Source organism: Nilaparvata lugens, chromosome 14, assembly GCF_014356525.2.
Source record: "Nilaparvata lugens isolate BPH chromosome 14, ASM1435652v1, whole genome shotgun sequence".
In the NCBI taxonomy this organism is placed as follows: domain Eukaryota; kingdom Metazoa; phylum Arthropoda; class Insecta; order Hemiptera; family Delphacidae; genus Nilaparvata; species Nilaparvata lugens.
Genome location: NC_052517.1, coordinates 9,554,370 through 9,576,522, shown reverse-complemented (window position 1 = coordinate 9,576,522; position 22,153 = coordinate 9,554,370). Strand labels below are relative to the sequence as shown.

Genomic DNA, 22,153 nt, shown 5'->3' with positions numbered 1-22,153 from the left:
TTGGCTGGTTTTGACAGAGCAGGATATACACTAACAGATAATAAATTCACTTTCTGTGTACCGCTGAAATTAATCCTCCCGTTTTTTTGAGATTCTCAAAGAATAATTTTGAATTTGAAACAGGAACTCATCTTATTGAGGTCACCGACGGACCCAAATTGCATTGAGTCCGTGACTGGAACAAGCATTAGCGTGAAAATTACAAAACTGCAATGGAAAATGCCCTACATAACTTTAGAATATCATGTAAGACTGAAATTTTTGATACTGCTTGATGCTGACACTCCCCTGAAATTAAGTTTCTGCCATTGGGAAATTTGTGAATTACCAAATTTGCAAAATTTACTCCATTATTCTAGAGCAGTCCGCACCACATTGGTTTTTGATAGTCCAAAATATTTTATAATTGCATTTCAAACCAATTGTAAGAATAAAATTAAAAAATCAATATCCAATTTCGATAGCTGTGGTATTTACAATGTGAGAGTATATTTGAACAGTGAATATTATCCATACGAAAATCTGCTTGGTGAAAAGTAACTATTGTATAGAATGTTTCTGGATTTCGCTCCCTCATATTATAATCATACAATCAATAGCAGACTCAGAACAGAAATCGACTTTAAGACGTTTTGTGATTCAACACAGCTGGTTGTTGTGGATTGTTCACACCAAACAAGTCATTTGAAATCTTTGACAAATATTCGTATTGGGATGGAATTTAATACTGCAGTACCTGCAAATACTTCCACTTATTGCGTTTTAATTAGCGATTGTGTGATGGAGTACACACCTCTGACGAGCATGGTGAAAGAAGTTCAGTAATTTTATTGATAGAGTGCACTGCGCGCAATATTATATGAGGTATGCACCCTGAAAAATTTGGCTCATTATCAGTTTCACCTTTGAACAGGTGAAATCTAAAATGTCCTATTCTTTGTGTTCTGATATTTTGGAGAGTAAGAACAAAGTGCAAACTTGGTCTATTGGTATACAGTGTGATCTTGATTCTGCCAAGGTGCAGTACACCAATCCAGAAGCCACAGGAGGTGTAGGAGCAGAAACGGGAGAAGGAGGAGGAGGAGGAGGAGAAAGACAGCAGATTTGATGAGCCTGCTGAACAGGAAGAAGTGGACAAGCAGAAGACTATGGAAATTGCTACAGTTAATCTTCACTGGTTTAAACAAGATTGTAATCAAATTATTGTGAAAGAACTTGCTATAATTGATCAGTTTAATAATTATATTGTATTCCATTTCAAATCGCCATTTGCAAAGACGGAATTGAATGCAGAATTGTATAATGATGTAACATGGTTAGAACGTCACTATCATAAAATAAAATGGGAAGATGGAGATTTAGAATACACTGACTCATTAATACATGATTACCTTGTAGGTTATAAAAAAAATTTACAAAAGGAGCTGAGAAAGCAAAGTTTTTAAGAAGATTGCATACTAACGTTCAATGTATACCAGAGGATTTTGCAAAACCCAATTTCAGCTTTTTCACTAGTTCATGGTGTCATGGTGTGTGTAACATTCATGAAAATAGGCCTGATGGACGATGTGCTTTGTTCAGTGCTTAACATTATTTTTATTTTTTGAATAAAGAATTTGAATAAAGAAGAGACTATCTATGTTATTATCGTCCTCATAATTTGTGTATAGATAAGTTAATTAAAATCAAAGATGAAATTATGAATAGTTGTAGTGAAATGTGTAAATAGACTTTTTCTGTGTTTAAATGATTTTTCATTCCAATATTCCTCCCACTTTTTAGTTTAGTAGCAGCTCAGAGCTGGAGCTGATAAGACCAGCATGTGTGCCACAATCTTTTCATAGATGTGAGACACACCCCCCTCAGCCATCTGTTGATGCTAACAAGTACGCAACGTGCACATTATCAATTTATAGAACAGAGACACATGCCAAACAGGGGTTTTAACATGCAGTGTTATGGTTTTTCAAAATTTCAAAAATTAACTCGTCTCTTGATGGCAATTCCATTTAACAAATTTGATTCAATTGCAAAGAATATTAAATTTTCAACAGGATGTCAAGATGCTGATTTGCCGTTAACAAAAACAGAAAATGTGCACTTTCCAATTTTATCTGAGATATTCAAATTACTCGATATACTGGATACAGGTCATCTACATTATGATTGTACAAATGATTCACCATTATCTGTTGTTACAAATTCTGATGAACTTTGGAAATGCTTGTATGATATTGCAGATAAAAAATGTAAAAGAGCTTAGACCATTGACCTCTCTGTAGAGATATGGATTCACTTTAATCTGACAGTATAGCATTAGATGTAGAGAGAGAGAGAGAGAGAGAGATAGATAGGGAATTTCTCAATTCACTTCAATCTGTCAGTATAGCATTAGATGTAGAGAGAGAGAGGGAATTTTTCCCTCAAAGGGAAATTATTTTTTCCCTCATCCAATAGTCGATAGTTGATAATCGATATCCACCCCCCCTCATCTATACTGGGGAAGGAGAAGGGAAAATCTATTCGAGAGAGAGAGATATCTCTCTCTCTCCTTCTCATCCCCCTTGTCCTCACTGTGAGAGGGGGAGAGAGAGAGAGGGAGATTAGATTAGATTAGATTGGATTAGAGAGAGAGAGAGTGAGGGAGGGAGGGTGAGAGAGAGAGAGAGTGAGAGTGGGTGAGTGGGAGGGTGAGAGGGATGGTGAGAGGGAGGGTGAGAGGGAGGGTGAGAGGGAGGGTGAGATGGAGGGTGAGAGGGGAGAGAGTGAGAGAGAGTGAGTGGTGTGTGAGGGGGAAAATCCATTTTTAGAACACCCCCCACCCAGCACTGGAGTTGGGAGGGGTGGGTGGAAATGGGATTGTTGAATGGTGAGAGGGGGGAGGGGGATTTCGAGCAAAAAAGCTTCCTCAAAGTGTCAAATTATAACTACTGAAGTACACCTTTTTATGACTAAATTTTTGTATTTTTCCAGATCGTTTTGTTTCATTTCCTGAAGCTGATGAAAAGGAACAGTTTATGGAGAGACATATGTATCACAGGTGAGTCATAAATTGAGTCTTATACATACAGGTTGGGTGAAATTCCGAAAACGCTTATTCTGGCTTAATATCTCACAAACAAAGTAGGGATGGGTATCGATACATCAATGTTTCAACATCAAACATTGATGTTTTTCACTTATCAATGGTTTTACCTAGACATCGGTCATTTGATGTTTTTCCCAAAAAAAAGGAATTTTCCAATCAGGATCTCTGTATTTTTATGTGAGACTGTTGGATACTCTTGAGGATTTACATAACTGTGGCCCTTGTCAAGGTTAGATACCTATTTAGAATTGAATAAGAGGTCGGATTTTTCGTTTTTTAGGAAGAAAGAGTTTTTCTTATTACGAGTGCTTTCCTCAACATACATTTAATACCAATTTTTAATCTAGCTCTGGAATAGAGGTCCTTGTATTGTAGATAGCCATAAAAAACACCTCTATTCATTCTCATTTCCTAAATAAAACTATCAGGTATTGGATGAATACGATTATGAGTAACAATGATTGCTAAAATTAGCTTAGGATGAAATCCCAAAGATCCGAAGACAGAGTCTTCGAGGATATCCCGAGATATTTCTGACTCAACTATTATTGGATTTTCTTTTTTATATTTGATTAAATAACAATCTCCGTTGATAACGTAGAGTCTGATTACTTACAACTACAAACCATTTATTTACTTACAGTTTTGTTGCTGCCAATCAATAATATTCCTCTATAGTTAACTACTTTTTAAAAGCTCTGTCCCATCCTTCTACATGTACATAAAAAAAGAAATCGATTTCACTATCTGAGTTACTCTGAGGATATGTTTAATAGTCTTTCATAAAATGTACGGCAACATGTCAATGTTTAAAACATTGATGTTTCAAAACATCGATGTTTACTGTTTGATGTTTTTCACTTATCGATGTTCAGGAGAAAAAAACATCAATGTTTTGTCTTTCGATACTCATACCTAAAGAAAAGGTAATTACACTGTTGGAGTGATTGGGGATCCTACACAAATTGAAAATACTACCTACTTTACTATGACCTTAATAATCTGGTCCACCATCTTGGATCCACCATATTGAATGCAACTTTAATTATTTCTTCAAATAGGAAGGTGGTCATGCAATACATGATTTCGATACGAAATTCCAAGAATAAGAGAATGGCGAAAACCGCATATTGATATCTGAATTCTCTAAAATGATTGTCTTCATAATATTCTACAGCTGGCTATATGTCAGCTTATGAATTTCGGGGATGCGATATTTGATTTTCCACAGAATCATACACTCACTTTTTACAATCCACAGACGACGAAAGTCTCGGCTGTGTCAGCCAAGGATAAATTATCCTTTCAATGTTGTTCAGCGAATTTTCCCAAGGATGAGACCTGGTGCAATCGAATTTTTATATCATAAACCTACTATGTTCCAAATTTCGTGAGAATCTTCAGAGCTGTTTTCGAGATCTGTTGAACTTAAATGACCAGATAACCAGATATAGAAATAAAAACAGACATACAGAAATTGCTGGCTTAATATAATGGGGTACTATTCAAAGCAGAAAGGAGAGGAAATAAAGTATGAGAACGGCTCAATATCTCATACACAAAGGTAGTTTGACGGTCAGTGTGATTGGGATTCAACTCAAATTGGATATACTACTTTACTATGACTTTAAAAATCTGTTCCGCCATCTTGGATCTGCCATATTGAATGCAAAGTAGTATTTTCAACTTGAGTAGGATCCCTAATCATACCCACAGTCAAATTACCTTCGTGTATGAGGTATTGAGCCGTTCTCAGACTTTTCTCTCTCCTTTCTGCCTTGAATAGTATTGATAGATAGTGTGAATATCTTCGAAACAGTTTGAGATATCAATATGCGGTTTTTGTCATTATTCCTTTTTTGAAATTTCGTATCAAAATCATGTATGACATGTACCTCCCTATTGAAAAAATAAAGTTGCATTTAATATGGCGGATCCAAGATGGCGGACCAGATAATTAAAGTCATAGTGAAGTAGTATCTTCAATTTGTGTAGGATTTCCAATCACACCCACTGTCTAATTACCTTTGTGTATGACATATTTAGGCCCGCCGCAAAGAAGATCCATGCTAATCCACAAGAAGCAACCCACACCGTGGGATGTTTTGTAAATCATTGCTATAGAATTATTCATAATCAATCAGCTGACAAGTGGACTATTTATTGCATGTATTAGTATTATCAAACAGATGTCTGGAGAAGCTCATGGTTTACAAAACATCCCTTGACGTGGGTTGCTTTTTGTGGATTAGTAGCGTGGGTCCACTTTGTGGCGGACCTAAGCCCTTCACCAACTCTGTATATCTATTAATGTTCAATAGGATGGAAATCATGACGACTTATAGTAATTTTTCCTCCATTGCGAGTGATGCCCAATTGCAGAAAGAGAATCCTAGTGTATATTTGAATAACATTTCATGTCTAATCTATTCCTAGAATCAGATCCATTATAAGTGATGCTTTTTATCAATGTATTTTTTAACGGTACCTTGAGTGGATCGATATGCCTAATCAGTATCAATTCATGATTTTTCAAATCAATATTAGTTTAATATCATCTTTCAAGAGATGCCAATTAACCCTAGAAGTATCCCTGTTGCCAAGACTATCATGGCAATGGCAGCTCATGAGCGCGAACTTTGGAGGGGGGCTCAGGGAGTATTTTGACACAATCCCCCACTCCTTCATATCACAAGAATATCGAATCACTTGTTCCACTCAGGGTGATATTCACATGAACGCTAGGTTTGTGCGTTGATTGAATTGGGTGTATGATAAAGATAGGTGACTGAACCTACAGTTTGAGGTGAGTTCTGTGCGTGGGTTGAATTGGGTGGATGATTAAGATAGATAAATGAATCTTTAGTTTAAGGTGGGTTTTGTGCGTGGGTTGAATCAGGTGTATGATAAGGATAGATGAATGAACCTATAGTTTGAGGTGAGTTCTGTGCGTGGGTTGAATTAGGTGGATAATAATGATAAATGAATGAACCTATAGTTTAAGGTGGGTTTTGTGCGTGGGTTGAATTATGTGTATGATAAGGATAGATGAATGAACTCATGGTTTAAGGTGGGTTCTTTGCGTGGGTTGAATTAGGTGTATGATAAAGATAGATGAATGAACCTATAGTTTGAAGTGGGTTCTGAACAACTGAGAAGCGATTCCACAACAACTCATGAATCATATTCAGAGGAGTTGGCTCAAGCGGTCACCTTCCCAATGGGAGTAGCATGTACTTTGTAACTTGTTTGACTAAAAAGCAGCAGTTGAAGAAAGTTATCCTCTGAATAGTATTGATTTTGGACAGGTCCTTTTGTGTTTTGAATAAACGAATAGCCTAATTCATAAGTTAAGTTTTATTTTCAATGGTTTTTCAACTCTCTCCCAATCTTGGTACCGTATTAATTATAATCATCGAACAGATCTCCTAAAATTGAATCTTCATGATTATGTCATAAATGAAAAATTTCCATCGTTCATATTAAACTAATACTAAATCAACTTATCTTCGCAGAGAGAAAATCAACTACCGTTTGGACAAAGAGTTATGGAAATTATCCAATGCGGAAGAAACAGGGGTCACCATTCAAGTTCAATCACATTTCGATAGAACAATCAATATTGACTATTCGAGTAGTTTCATGTAAGTAAGAATCCATGTGGAACTAGAAATGTTGAGGTTTTTTCAACTTGACAACAAACTCCTTCAGAAATGATATTGGCCCATATGAATAAAACCAAAGCAAATGCTCATGAGCAAGAGCATGGAACATAAGGCTTTGCTCATGAGCAATAAAGGTAGAAGCAAAAGCATTTGCTCATTTTTATATGAATAAGCTTTACCTTATACTCTTACCTTATGCTCCTGAGCTTTGGAGCAAATGCTTACGTATTTTAGAGATTTTTCATCAGCTGATTCGCTTTTGTAGCCTTAGTTTGTTTTTATAGCTCACGGAAGCGCTAAATATGCAAATAGGGTGCACCGCTTGTGTTTGCGTCGTCTGCTCTGTTTTCTATCCATGAATAGAGTTTCAGATTAGTTGAGTTTAGAATTTCGAAATAATAGCGTGAAAAAATGTTATCTCTATAATAATCTTCAGCATATTCTTATAATATCAATAGCCTTCTTATAATCGTCCACACTCTCATCTTCTTAAATGCCTATCTCCTATTTTGTGATGACTATCTTTTGTATTTTTAATCTTCTGTAGGGTTAATGGTAATATATATATCATGGTTGAATCTAATAAGAGTTTTATAGTTTCCTCTTCCTCATACGGAATAGTTGAGCCATTTTACTATGAGCAAAAGGTGATAAGCTGCTCTAGACTAGACTCACCTTTTTTTTGAAGCATTTGCTTCAAAAGTTGAGCAAATGCTATAGTTTATTCATACAATTTTGAGCAAAAGCTTTTACTTTTGAGCAAATGCTCGAACTATTTTTTTGATGAGCATGAGCAAAAGGTTTTGCTCACGTTTATTCATAGAAAATGGAGCAAATGCTCCATATTTTAGAAGTATAAGCAAATGCTCAACTTCATAATCTAATTCATATGGCCCATTCTGGGGAATTGAGTGAGCTATTAATCTAAAAATAAATGCCTTACAACCATCCTCATTTTGCTTACCTGGCCGTTACATTTTTTAACAAACAACAGACCAAAGGATAAAATGCTTTCCTATTCTCCCAGGAAATAGCATCAAAATAATTTTATAATTCTAGTTTCAGCACTGATATGATTTTCACTGAGATAAAACACACATTATTTTGTTTCTCCAAGTCACTTTCAAAAATAATAATAATTATAGGTCATAATAATAATAATAATTGGAAACAAAATCCAATACAAAACAAACCTAGCGTCCACACACTATTAGAGCAATAAGAAATGGCTGCCATTTTTTGTCCAAGCGAAGTGAGGTCTAAGATTCAAGTCGATGGTATGGCATTTCTCTTAATGTTCATATGTTGTGCATTTACGGCGAAACGCGGTAATAGATTTTCATGAAATTTGACAGGTATGTTCCTTTTTGAATTGCACGTCGACGTATATACAAGGTTTTTGGAAATTTTGCATTTCAAGGATAATATAAAAGGAGGAAGGAGCCTCCTTCATACGCCAATATTAGAGTAAAAATCAGACTATGGAATAAAATTATCCATCATAAATCAGCTGTTTAGTGGACTATAATACTACCCGTTCAAAAACATCGAACACCTTGAAAATATATCTTTCCATCAACGTTAGTAGACAGTTGACTATAATACTACCTGTTCAAAAACATCGAACATCTTGAAAATGTATCTTTCCATCAACGTAGATAGTTGCAGCCAGACCTGATAACAGCGCTTACACCCACATTCCGGGACGACATGTCACGGTACAATGAGAAAGAAAGCTCTATATTTATTTAGGATTTTTTCTTGATTGGTGATGAGGCTGGTTGAGGGGGAGAAGGAGGAGAAGGATTGATTGATTGATTACTTTATTCAAATTAATAAATCATTCATTTTTTTTGAGAAAACACAACAATAGGTAGATGTAGCTTACTGAGTGCAAGGTCTACTGTTCACAGAAATACTAAAGTGCAAGATAAATTACTTTTAACATGAAGAGGAGAAACCCATTTCTCCCTCCACAGTTTGTAGCGTGGACACAGACGGACATCCTGTGCACAATTGGATGCGCTGTGTCATTTTGCTTCATGTTCTTGTGATGAAAACATCTCTGTTACATACACAAACTAATATACCTGCTATTGCCAGCAATAGATGGAGGGGAGTGTTGCCGCGATGCGTTACAAAGCTCTCTCACTCAGACACAAAAGAAGGAGAATGCTGCTAGGTAGTGGGAATGATTAGTGGAGGATAGAGCATCGGACCTCTCCGTCTTCGAGAAAGAGCCGTGTTAAAAGTAATTTATCTCGCACTTTAGTTGATTTATCATCGGACTGAGCTGGGTTTGTTACCCGTATTGTCTATTGATTAGGTCTTGACCAAAGTAAGAATCATTCCAAGTATGAGCCCAATCGGTTAATAATGTATTATTGACCTATTTCTATACACTAATCCTATATCCCATTCATGGAACCAGCTATTCTTAAGCTGCGTACACATATACGCACCTCCAACCCGTACCGAGCATGCTCCGCCCTCGTACCGCCCTCGTACCTCCATCGCACCGCAGTCGCTCTGCCCCCGCTCTGCAGTCGCACCCATCATGAACGTTATGGAAGATGTTAGCTCTTCTCGCGTTCCCCGGTCGAACCACTCTTGCTCACCGGTCGATCATCAATCGCTCTGCTGGAGTGACGTTCGGTTGCGGAGCACAGCGAAAGTCTTCACCAACCTTAATATCCCATTCCTATACTGAATAATATTCTTGACACATGTATTTCTTTTCCAAATATAGTATGAGAGATAACTGGTGTAGCCTTGCTTCCATTACCACAAATTCAGCGCTGCACATGACTATACTCCGTACAAAATTACTTCAGACTTGGAGGAATGTGCGGCGCAGAGAAATGGAGAGACATCAGTTAATTACTGTGATGGATTGAGTCATAGGTGGAAGTGCAGTTGCCAATGTGCTTACATTACAAAAAATGAATACAAACTTTGTAATCTAGTCTTTTTTCTTTATGGCTACTTTTAATATGAATCTCAGTACCTTTCAAATTATTTTGTCACAACTTGAAAATGGCATCAATGTCCAAAAAATGTTGTGACAGAATAATTTAGAAGGGTACTGAGATTTATATTTCCATTTATAGTTTTATTTACTTCAAAAAAAGGAAGTTTTGCTACCGCACTCTTTATAATATCAAGGTTCCACTTGTATTATATGTACCGGTAGCCTACCTTGTTTGTGAACATTGTGTTGTGTAAACTTACAGAACGTGCCTGAAAATCGAGGACAATCCAGTTGCAAATCCGAAATTTAATTCGAAGATATGTTCAAATATGGGGTCAGAAGTTGAAGAAATGAAATATGTTGATGTAAGTGAATTCCCAGCCCTGAAGCAAGTGTCACAGGAAGTATGGCGCTGTACTGGTGCAGAGGTAGGAAGCTACAAATTCCCACTACTTTAGAATATGGGCCTATTTTATTATGTACCAATGTACTAGTGTATTTTCGTTTCTGCTGAGGAAGATACTCACATGAGCTCAGCACAGCCTACTATATAGATAGAAGGCCGGAACATGTTCAATATGGCAACGTGTGGCTCAGGCCGACCATGCTTCATTTCATATGCATACATTCATTACACCATAAGAGAAATTGTATTTTTTTGTAATTGTGATTTATTCTTTCAATAACCTATTAATTCATTATTTATATGAATTATCACTTCTCTTTATAAGACTACTTTGAAATTATTAAAACATGATATAAATCTTCAAGTATTTCTTCTACTATTTGAATTTTTTCTACCAAAACACGACTAGTTCCATCTCATCTAAAACCATTTTTCCTAAATAAAAGAAGATGAATTGAAACAAGTCTTGTTTTAAAATAAAAAAGAATAATAATGGGAAGGGTACTTTATGATGTGTTTTAATATGAAATGATGGATATAATAAAATTACGAACAAAAATTAAATGGTAGTAGAATATTATTAATAGATATTATTGAACTATCGATTATCATTACGGTGTATAGTTAGTTATGGATGCATAAAAAGCGAATGCATTAAATTCAGAAGTTTCTTAAAAAGAAGACAATATTCGACTTTCATATTTCTATTCTACATTTAGAAGGTACTATTCAATACTTTCATCTATTAATGATATACATTTGATCATTAAAATTGCTCGTAGCAAATACAGGCACAGAGAGTAATACAGTGAAATATATTGCCAAGCTAGGCATTATACTTGGAACTAATAGAACTAAAGTTAAAATTAGTCTATCGGTTGATATTATATATTTTTTTACTAACATTGAATTGAATTTCTCAGTATTGGTATTTTATAAAGGGCATGAAGCTGGTAGTTAATCGGGAGTCTACCCAAGTGAATTCAATTTGCTCGGCCAGAAGCTGTTAGTGTAGCAATAGCAAGAGTCATGCCATCATATGTACGAAAGTAGCTCACAATATCATTTACAGTCTTCTTGTACAGTCTTTTATGCAAGGGAAAATAGATTAAGAGATAGATTATTGATAGAAATCACTGAGATATTGCAATTATTCAAATGCTAATGAATCAATCATTATTATTATTATCAAACGAAAATCCAAATTAAATGCTGTAATTCACCTCGAAGACTTCTGCCACTGAAAATATTGACAACAGTGTGAACAGCTAGATGGAAATTCGATGAGCGCTACTATCCAAAAATTATTTGTCAGCCCGGCAATTAGGAGGTACTGGGTTCGATTCCCGGGCCGACAAATGATCTTTGAATAGTAGCACTAATCGAATTTCCATCTTGCTGTTTACCCTGTTGTCAATATTTTCAGTAGCAGAAGTCTTTGGGGTGAATTACAGCATTCAATTCAGATTTTCGTTTAATAATAATAATAATAATGGAAGATTATTGACTATGAGCATCTACTGACCTACTCTATTGTAACACTTCATTGGCAGGTATCAGTCCTCTGACATTCATTTGTTAGTTTTATTCATTCTTTGTAACATTTTTATTTTAGTTTTAGAATCTTTTCATTTCTATATTCCGTTTTATAATAATTTTATTGTATACATCTATTTTGTTTCCTTCTCTTGTATTTCTAAAGTTTTTTCTCTTTTAACAATATTGCAATAGTAAGTTACTTTGCTCATTGTATAATAATCTTGTATTGTTGTATTTGTGAAGGAGACACATTAGGGGTTACCTGTTGTCTCCATAAATGAATAAATAAATAGACATGTTCTGAATTAAATTCGTCAGTCAGGCCACAATTTAACACGTACACTTTAGGAGCAAAGTATTTAACAGTTATAGGAATATATGGGTCAGATTGACCGATTCACATGTTTGTCCTGTTGTTGAGGCAGAACTGGTGAAGTGTGAAGCCAGCCAATCATAGTACCTTCCCCCCACCATGTACAAGCCTATATAGCACATTAACAATCAGTTCAAGGCACGGAGTCTTGATATATAACAAATATTTTATTTATTTAGTATTTACTCACCTACATATCCCAACCTACTTGTAAATAATCTAGAACAGGAACGCTAATTTATTCATTACTAGTAATAATAACAATTGTGATGATAATGTGAAAGTATAATCTAAATAATGTGTATACTGTATATAAAAAATCATTATTTATTATTGATGATGGATAGCCACTACCTGGATGTACATTATACAATGTTCTTTCAAAAAACCAGCTTTTCAACATGAGTGCACCCATGGAACCTAGCAGTATTACTAATTACATTGATCCTTGAGGATTTATTTCATGAAAAAAGTCTTCAAAACCAGAAGAAAAGCTATAAAAGTCTAAAATATGAGGTTATCGGTCAAAATGACCGTATGTGTTTTGAAAACTATGTAGTCTTATAGATGATGAAAGATCGTTAATTGTGGATTTCTCTCGTATTTATTGGTTGAATAATAATCTTCAGTTTTTCAAATCACATCATAATCATTTTTATAACTTTTGACTATTCAAGTTATTCAATCAATTTGACAGTTGGATTTCATAATAAATTTCGATCTCAAATCGAATTATTCACATTCTATAGTCCATACTAGATAGCTTTAAACTTGGGAGGGACATGCGAAGTAGAGAAAGCATACAGTAGGAGAGATACAGAAGCGCGATGTTGCCGTTTTTAAGCAGCCAGTGTTCTCCAACTTCTAGTGACTGTTCGGCTACTTTCACACGATAGGAGACGTGCAACTTGAACACTGAACAGTGTTCACGTTTTTTTGTCGAAGTACATTGAGTCAAATCGTGTCTTTCACATGGTGACTCCTAGCCAGGAACCTCCTTTTGTCACGTCTTTTCCCCTCGAGGCAAGCAGAAACCGGCTTGGATCGTGATACCAGCGGACAAATCGTCGCTTCCACATGGTGATTCTACGTCTCTCCGGTCACCACTTTTTCTCAAAAACTATCTTTCTTGAAAATGAAGATAGAAAGATTCTAATTTCGGATTTGGATTCAGCGACCCCAAATTCTTTTAAGCGTTAGTACCGTTTTCGAAAATATCCGAAAACAAGGAAGCTATTGGCTGTTTTTAATAAAGCTTTCTATTACCATATAATTTTATATGGTAAAAACGAACAGGTACTGTACTATACAGTACGTATGTACTGTAGCTCTTATAATACAACTAACACTGTATTCGTGTAGGAAATTTGGTGGGATATTTATCTTGATACCCAATCTGAATACCCAAAAATAAGGGAGTAAGTTACTTTGAAAAACCAACGTTTTCCTGCCGATTGACAAAACAGATTAAAAATTATTCTAAGACATATTATGTCTTCAACTAAAAACGTGTAACAAATATCCAGATCACTATTCAAGCAATCAAGCTTTCCATAAATTTATTTGTCACCTCATGGCAGTAGGTTTGCGCCCAACGTTTTCACTTGAACAATTTCTGTGATAATCATTAAATTATGATAGAACACATCATCGTATTGATCTTCTAAATCCAGTTACATGCACATCGATTTCCGTAAAATTGATTTTTACCGTTCCTATGAACTCTACCAGGTTCAGCGCAACTTGTTTAATATCATTACCATGTTTGATTCAACAGAATTCATAAGAACGGCAAAAAATCGAACAACAAAAAAGCCGAAGTTTGTATCGACGGTATACGACATAGAAAGCAAAAGCTCGTGCTTGGTCCATAGTTCTACGACTGAGGATACAGCTCAGCGACTAAAATCGACAAGCCATGATTATGTTAATCACTACTCATATACTAATACAAAGTATAGAACTGCTTTTTACTATGATACATGGTTTTCATTCTTCAATAAAAATAAAACGAGATTCCGGTGTCAAAAGCATCAAAGTCGCCAGGCTGGTCTATTATTACCATAGATCGATTCAGATCACCACAATATTTACACTGTATGTTCATAATAGATTTTTCTGATTGTTGCAAAGAAATAATTATTGGTATATTCAATCATTTGAACCTGATGAATTAGATTGTTGAATGACAATTGAAATTCAGTGAAGTTTACTTGTCCTTTTCCTCATTTATGAGTTCATATTTGGATTAATCTTTTCAAAGTTTAATTTTTTTTTTGAACATTCAAAGATTAAGAATGTTCATGTTCAAACTTTTCAGGTGTTTGAAAACTTCTTAAAACCTCTGCCTGTCTATTCGTGAGGCAGGAGTATTGTTATCTTTGCACGTTTACTATATAATCATATGATAATGGAAAGCTATATTAAAAACAGCTATAACTCCCTTGTTTTCGGGTATTTTTGAAAATGGGACTTATGCTTTTAAGTTTTAAGAATTTGGGGTCGCTGAATCCAAATCCGACATCAGAAATCTTCTATCTATATTTTTAAGGAAGTTAGACTTTGAGAAAAGTGATGAGTCATACTCTGAGCAAACGTCGGCATAGTTGTTAGATCTGTCAGCTTATTCGTAAGATCCCCCATGTGAAAGCACAGGAGAGCTGCAAAATATGAAATATGATCTTCAGTAGCGAGGATTCTGCCGTGTGAAACTGGCCTTCATGTGCTCATGCTACACATGCGAAGTTACCTGCTGTACAGACTGAAGCGCCACCTACACACGCATTTTGCTTTCCATCAGATGATGCTTTGCTCATTATAACAGTATTCGAACAGGTGCATTAAGATACAGATTTATCAGGAATTGCATTGGCTAATTAATGACTGGGACTTACATACTACACTACGCAGAACGGTCGAGTGTCGGACGTTCTAGGCGAGTGAGAAAACAAACTAAGGCTTTCAAACGCTCGGGGACATGTACTATCACACCGCATCAGCACAGTCACCATGTCTGTTGCCCAGGCCGTGCCCGCGCCGTCTTCAACTAATGTTGAATCAGAATAAGAATGATGCTGGCCTTGACAGCTTTCTCTAGCACACACATGAGAAGAAGAAGAAGAAAAAGAAGAAGAAGAGGAGAAGGAGGGAAAGGAGAAGAAGAAGAAGAAGAAGAAGAAGAAGAAGAGAAGAAGAAGAAGAAGAAGAGTGCTCTGCCCTTCCACTAACCTTTGTACCACCCATACCTCACAAAAGTGGGGGACTGCTCTCCTCTGCTGCCGTCAAGGCGCCAGCACCATTCTCATGCCGATTTGTCATTAGCTCAGTTTACTTTTCATGGTGACAGTGCAGGCTACTTCAACATAGTGTTATGGATGAGGCTTTCAACCAAGCGCCGCAGTGCAGGATGGTTTCTCACAGCTTGGCGTTGTCGTCATTTGAGATGGGTGTCTGGCTTGGAAGTGTTTCGGCCACATTGCAGGGTGACTGTAAACGGGTGCCGGCAGATCTACAGCTGGGTTTTTTCGTTATTTTTCGTGATAGAGAAATTCTGATTACAGATTCGTTCTCAGCGACCCCAAGTTTAGCCTGAAGGCTCAGAATGTAAACAATGTTTTTAAATAATTACAAATCATCATGAAAAGTCATTAATATGGTAGTACACCACGTTTCTGGAAACTTTTCACTGGTGACTGGAGTTATTATTGATTATAGGTACCACAAAAATCAAAATAGCCGTGAGAAAGACAACTGCTGATGAACGCGAATAAGACCGCCACTCCATTGTTCTATTGTCTCGGCTGCTTGGCTGAGCCTGGCTGGAGGGATCAAAATAAATAACCGACTTGATTGATCTTTCGTCTGTCCGCTAGGCGGAACTACGCCGACCATTGCTGGGTGGAAGATGTTACTGCGGCCGCTAGCATTCCCACCAACGCTACTATTATTTGCTGTCTCAGCGCCTAGTCCGATTCAGCCAAGCATCCAGCCTGCACTGCGGAGCTAGGTTTAGAGAGGCAGCAGAGGTTTCTGGAATCTCCCAGTGTATTCCCGTCGACAGAGTTGTCAACCAATGGCAAACGCTTTCTAGAACCTCCTGGTAAACAACATGATAGAAGCAGGGGGGCTTCTAGATCATTCCCGTGAGTTCACGTCTTGGTGCAGGGAGTCATCGACCAGTGACAGGTGCATTCTGGAACCTTCTATGTGCTATAGTGTTGTAAGAAGTGAATCTAATCAGTATAAATCGACTCAAGTGTTTTATCAGTTTAAAAACTTTTAACATTGGTGTCAGAGTGGGTTAGTGGATTGTGATAAGGACTGGAAGCACTGCTCATGCCAGGAGAGGGGATAGAAGAACTGTAAACAGGATAACTGTTGCTGCAGACTATTAGGGAGATAGCAACCTGTCAACAACCTGTCAAACTATGGCTTTGTTGCTAGAGGTAGTGGTGTAACTAGCCTTATTCTTTACTTTACTCTCACTGCAGGCTACTTTAAGCAATTCTAAAGGTGCTTACAGACTTACGTGCTGCTCCGCAAACGAACGTTAAACGAGCCAATCACAAGATAATCGCAGGTTTCGCAAGAACAGAACGCGAACAGAGCGCAAGCTTGGCAAGCTTGTAGTGTGAGATGCAAGTTAAATAACTGTGCATGCGCAATTAACGTTTTTGTTGTTAATTAGTTAAGATATCTGTTTTAAAATATGGAACTATCAAATCAATAATAATAATACTTGATAAATTATCAAAATCAAATAGTTTTGAATTATAAAAACATTTTTAACAATACCAGTACATTAGAATTAAAAGGAAAAACGCCGAACTCTCACCTTTTGAAAGATTGAGTATCGGTTGCACAGAAGCTGGTTGAATTTCAACCAAGTTTAATTCCACAAGAACCAATCAGAGAAGCCGTCTTTCCAAAAATGCCTTTTCCGATTGATTCCCGTAAAGTTAATCACTGTTAGAATTTAACCAGATCTCGTGTAACTCGGTCTGACAGACATAACCTCTTGTAATAAAACATAATTATATGAATGCAATAAACATAATAGTTATTACTTTACATAATAGCTGTAAACTTTTAAAACGTTTCACATTTATGAGGTTAGGTTGTACACCACTTCCATAACAAAGCCGTAGTGCATTCTGGTAACGTCAGCACAGGTAGGGCTCCCACACCAATAAAATCACTTGCTGATATAGATTAGCTGTAATCAACAAATTTTCATTGTTGTAGGAGCGCTAACTGTGCTGACGTCACCAGAATGCACATGACTTTGTTTACAGAGGTAGTGGTTGTAGTCAACAATAATTAAGACAAGCACGCGATCATCTTGTGAACATATTGCAAACTTCTCGTTTAACATCTTGTGTAACGTTCATGATCAGAGCATGTTCATGGTGCGTATATCTGTACGCACCTCAAAATTATAACTATTATGAACATTTCATTGCAGGAAAACCTACAAAAGCACTTAAATTAAAAATTGAAAGCTGGATAAAGACAGAAGATATCATACCTAAAATATTTTAATTTGATGTACATATACTGTCTTCCTCAGTTCCTCTGAATTTATTATTAGTAGGGCTATACTCCCAGATTAATTTTTCTCTCTCTGAGTTTAAGTTTTATTTTTTGTGTCATGTGTACTGTATTGTATTGTTTTTCTCTTTTTGCTTACAAAAGGAATTGCATATATGCTACAAATGAATTACATCATGTTACTAAATGTTACTATAATTACATATGTACAGTGAATTGTAGATTAATAATTACATGAATCATCTCTTTTTCTTTTGAGTTTTTAAATTATTATGAATTCATTCTAGTTTTTCTACTCTCTTAGTATTTCACTCTTAGTACTTCTTCTTTTCGGATTGAAATTTTATTATTTTTTTTTCTAGTTTTTCATACATTCCATATGTTTCTTTTTCTTTATTATATTTTTCCTATTTTCGACTGAATCTCAAGCCACTAATTATAGCCGACTGATTACTCGTTGCCATCGCTCAAACTACTTAGTTTTGCTGGTAACGCCAATGATAATATTATAATCGATGTTTAAATGAAAAATATTTTAATTTTAAGTTTTTTTAATGTATTGTATATGAAAATTTTTATATTTTTCACATTTGTAAAGTTGTATTTAATGATTTTGGTAATAAATATTTCTTTCTTTCTTTCTTTCTTTCTTTCTTTCTTTCTTTCTTTCTTTCTTTATCATGATTGCTGCTTGCAGGACTTTATAATCGTGCAGAACAAAATGATATTAACAGATTCGAGAATGCGAGTCTATCATAGGCCTCCAGCGGCTGTTGGAACATTGTTTCTGCCCAATGGAGAAAAAGCTCTACTAATAAGTGATCAGAGATTTTTGAAGGGAGAACAGAGAGGAGATGGGGAATATGAATACAAAGTTATCAAAGTCCGTAAGTCTCAGAGTGTTAATGTGATTCAATAAATAAATAAATAAATAAATAAATAAATAAATAAATAAATAATTTATTGTCAAAAACATGAAAATGTCATAACAACGTCAGTTCAAACTTACAGTAGTCTAATAACACATCATATATAAATATATATATATATATATATACATACACATACACACATACATCACATTTCATTTGTATTAATTTGTAATAATTTTATTTGTAATAATTCACACAGAAACTGTAATGTGGATTTGGCATAGCATTATTGGATATGTGAATGTAAGTATAAGAATGTGAAAAGGATGATACAGACTTGAGGGATGATGTATAGATGGTTTGAAATAACATTCACAAATTCATTCTGGAACAAAACTCGAGATTATCAAAAACATGAAGTGCCCTTTCATTAGAAACATTTCAAACGACTAGGTTCGGCGAGTATTTGCCATTTTCAAGTTCAAATTCAAGATAAACAAGTTGATGTAAGATGAAGTCAATGGACATATGTAACATAATAACTGACTCATTGCTGATATCCCAAATGTACTTGGTTTACTATTACTCCCTAATGCATCAGGAGGAAACAGTAGAATTCAAAGGAAAGCACGGATCCCCAACTCATCAGTCATTCTTGCATCTCCATCTTATTAAAACTTCTCCTTGATCAAGATATAAATGTCAGTTAAAGTTACTATCAGTCGGATCAATTTCTCATAGGCCTACATGAATAAATTAAAAAATTCAATTTCGAAAACCGCATCCCTATCCACTCTTCTAGGTCCACGAAATATGAAAAATGTTTTCACACATTTTTTTGGAAGTGGATTCTATTTCTCTATTTCATAACATTTCTATCCTTATCCCTCACCAAGTATGAATATGCAAAAGGAACGTCATCATCATCCCCTTCAACAATGTTCAAAATCATATCATCAGCTCATAAGGTTGTTGAAGTGCTTCTTCTGCATTGAATCTTGGATATTTTATACCACAATATCTTCTTCATCATCATCATTGTCATTTACCACAAAAATGTAGTCCTCATCTGATGATTCTTCTTGACACAGTTCTTGGGTTGAGTACATACACATATTATTTGTTTTGGCCGAAGCAAAACACGAGTAGGCGGGCGGGGTACACTTGTACCCCAGAGCAATTCATAATATAATAACTCAGCTATCAATTCCTCTTTGCATTTCTAGTCGTTTGTATCTTGTGTCACGTTATTTTTTATAATTAAATAACGATTAGCCTCCTGCTTGGCATCAATCGGAGAGCATAAGAATATTTTAATAATTATAAAAATCTGGTCGTGGTTTTTACTAAGATATAGTCTCATAAAACCTTTATAGGCCCAGATATGAGCTTCCACAATAATACTGATGATTATTGATATATATATATATATATATATATATATATATTAAAAAGCTTATATCCTACAGTATTGAGGATAAAAATAAATCGTACACCAAGAAAATGTTATACTATATTAACAAATATCTCAAAAAAAAATCAGAGCAAAATTAGAGCGACAGAAATATATAATAAACAGAAACGAAATCAATAAAATATCACAGATTAATATTATTCTTTAAATATTCTATAGCACGAAAGCTACCATGTGCTTTCATTTTATGATCATATGCATTTATTTGCATTGTAGCTTCGATATCAACTGCTGATACTTGTCAACTTGGACGATTCTATTTAGAATCTAAATTTCTTTAGTCAGCATGATAAGTTGACAAACTAGTAATCCAAATATATATATATATATTAAATTCTATAGTTTCTAAAAGATTTCTTTGTAATAAATATATTTTTATCTCAGGTGCGGGTCAGAGCTACATTAAGTGATCGCAAATTATATTGTAGAAATAATTGATCATATAAATAATGTATTAACAGCCTAGATCTTAGTCTTCTTTGATTGATGGATCATTTGATATATGTACTGATTTGTTACTATCTAATAAAATACCTTCTATACTATCTTTACTTGCGCAAGTATTTTAACCAATTCTTAATTTATAAAAACCCTTTTGACGAGCTAGCTTTGATTCTTATTTAATTTCGAAGCACTGAGGGCGCGCTATCACTATTTCAATATTTTTCACTCACGTGCCAGAATTTTCTATGAGCTGCTGGTGTCGATCCAAACTCCTGCTGGTCCTGGATTATTTGTAGCCGGAGTCATCTCTTCCAAGGGGTAAAGATTATTTACAAATGACTTTTGCTTTACATTAGCATCACAAAGTCTTATGAGAAAATTAGTAATTCAATTTAACTTTAAATTATTAAGAAGGTACAGTAAGGTATTGCGCTCTATAATTCTTGGTGACCTCTCATGGTGCTGGTTGGCAGGCAAGTGGGGAATTCACTCTTCTCTCATTCAAAATTTTTATTTCCGATTTCTAATTTAAATGAAATTTAAATACTCTGTTCCTCCGCCATTCATGGCTCAAATAGACCATACCAAACTATTAACTATTACTTATGTTACATCTTTAATCATTTATTTGCCTTCGGGCCATATCCAAAATATAAACTGTACAACAATATTTTATAAATTCTTATCATTTGTAGAAATATATACAAATATATTTGAATCGGCTCACTTTTGCCGCCTATCAATTGTCACTATTTGATGGTGCATGCAAATTATTACAGTATTCATGCGCCTAGTAACCTCCTACTTCCTTAATACATTTAATTATTTTTTTTGGAGTTTTTTAATATGCTTTTTACATGCGAAGTAATTTTTTACCAATTATAAGTTGTTTCATATATTACAATAATAGCCATGTGGGACGTTTAGTTCCTCAAGTTGAATACTGTTTCGCCACAATAAGTTTCTGCCAAGGTGTTTGGTCAGATTCTATGTTGTGCGATTGTGCGACTCAGTCAATCATTAGGTCGCCAATCAGTAGATGTTTTATGCCTAACCTCAATTTTCAATATTTTATATATATTATACAGTAGCAAAAATTATTTCCATTCCTATTCGGCTGTTGTACAATTTGGCCAGCTTATAGATTTTCCTATAAGTTTTATCTGTATATTGTGTTTTTATTTCATAGATTAAAGATAATAATTATTCTATGCTCATAAGGTATGACACTTTTTTCCCAATGTGTTTATAGCTTGATGCCACTTAACCACTGTGCAATGATAGAAACATCTGGAGTAATTGATATATGCCCGGTTGAAGAGTCAACAAATATCATCGCTCATAGTTACAGCGCTGATTCAACTATTCAACAGGCCAATTCCGTTGCGGATACGTAACTATTGCTATGCCGATAGGTAACAGCGCACCAACAAACAGGTTTTCCCATTGCAGAGATAAAAAACCTACAGACAGATGACGTCATCTGAGGCTACCTATAACTAGGAGTGCTCTTTATTCAATGTCCAGTTGCGGAGTTGGCAAATATCGTCGCTCATAGTTACAGCGCTGATTCAACTATTCAACAGGCCAATTCCGTTGTGGATACGTTTTGTAACTATTGCTATGCCGATAGGTAACAGCGTGCCAACAAACAGGTTTTTCTGTTTCAGAGACGAAAAACCAACAAGCAGATGACGTCATTCGAGGCTACCAATAACTAAAACTGCTCTTTATTTAAATGCCCAAATCGTGCATATAAATCCACTATACA

The 22,153-nt window shown here is 35.3% G+C and overlaps 1 protein-coding gene across 1 annotated transcript in view; it reads left to right on the top strand.

Annotated features, from left to right (window-relative positions):
- LOC111046348 overlaps positions 1–22,153 on the top strand; it is a gene marked incomplete at its 3' end in the record, with an annotated part of 53,325 nt that overhangs the window by 15,012 nt on the left and 16,160 nt on the right. The window contains 3 exon segments of the mRNA XM_022331873.2: positions 2,974–3,040; positions 6,604–6,732; positions 9,987–10,152. Coding sequence (XP_022187565.2) covers positions 2,974–3,040; positions 6,604–6,732; positions 9,987–10,152 — 362 coding nt within the window.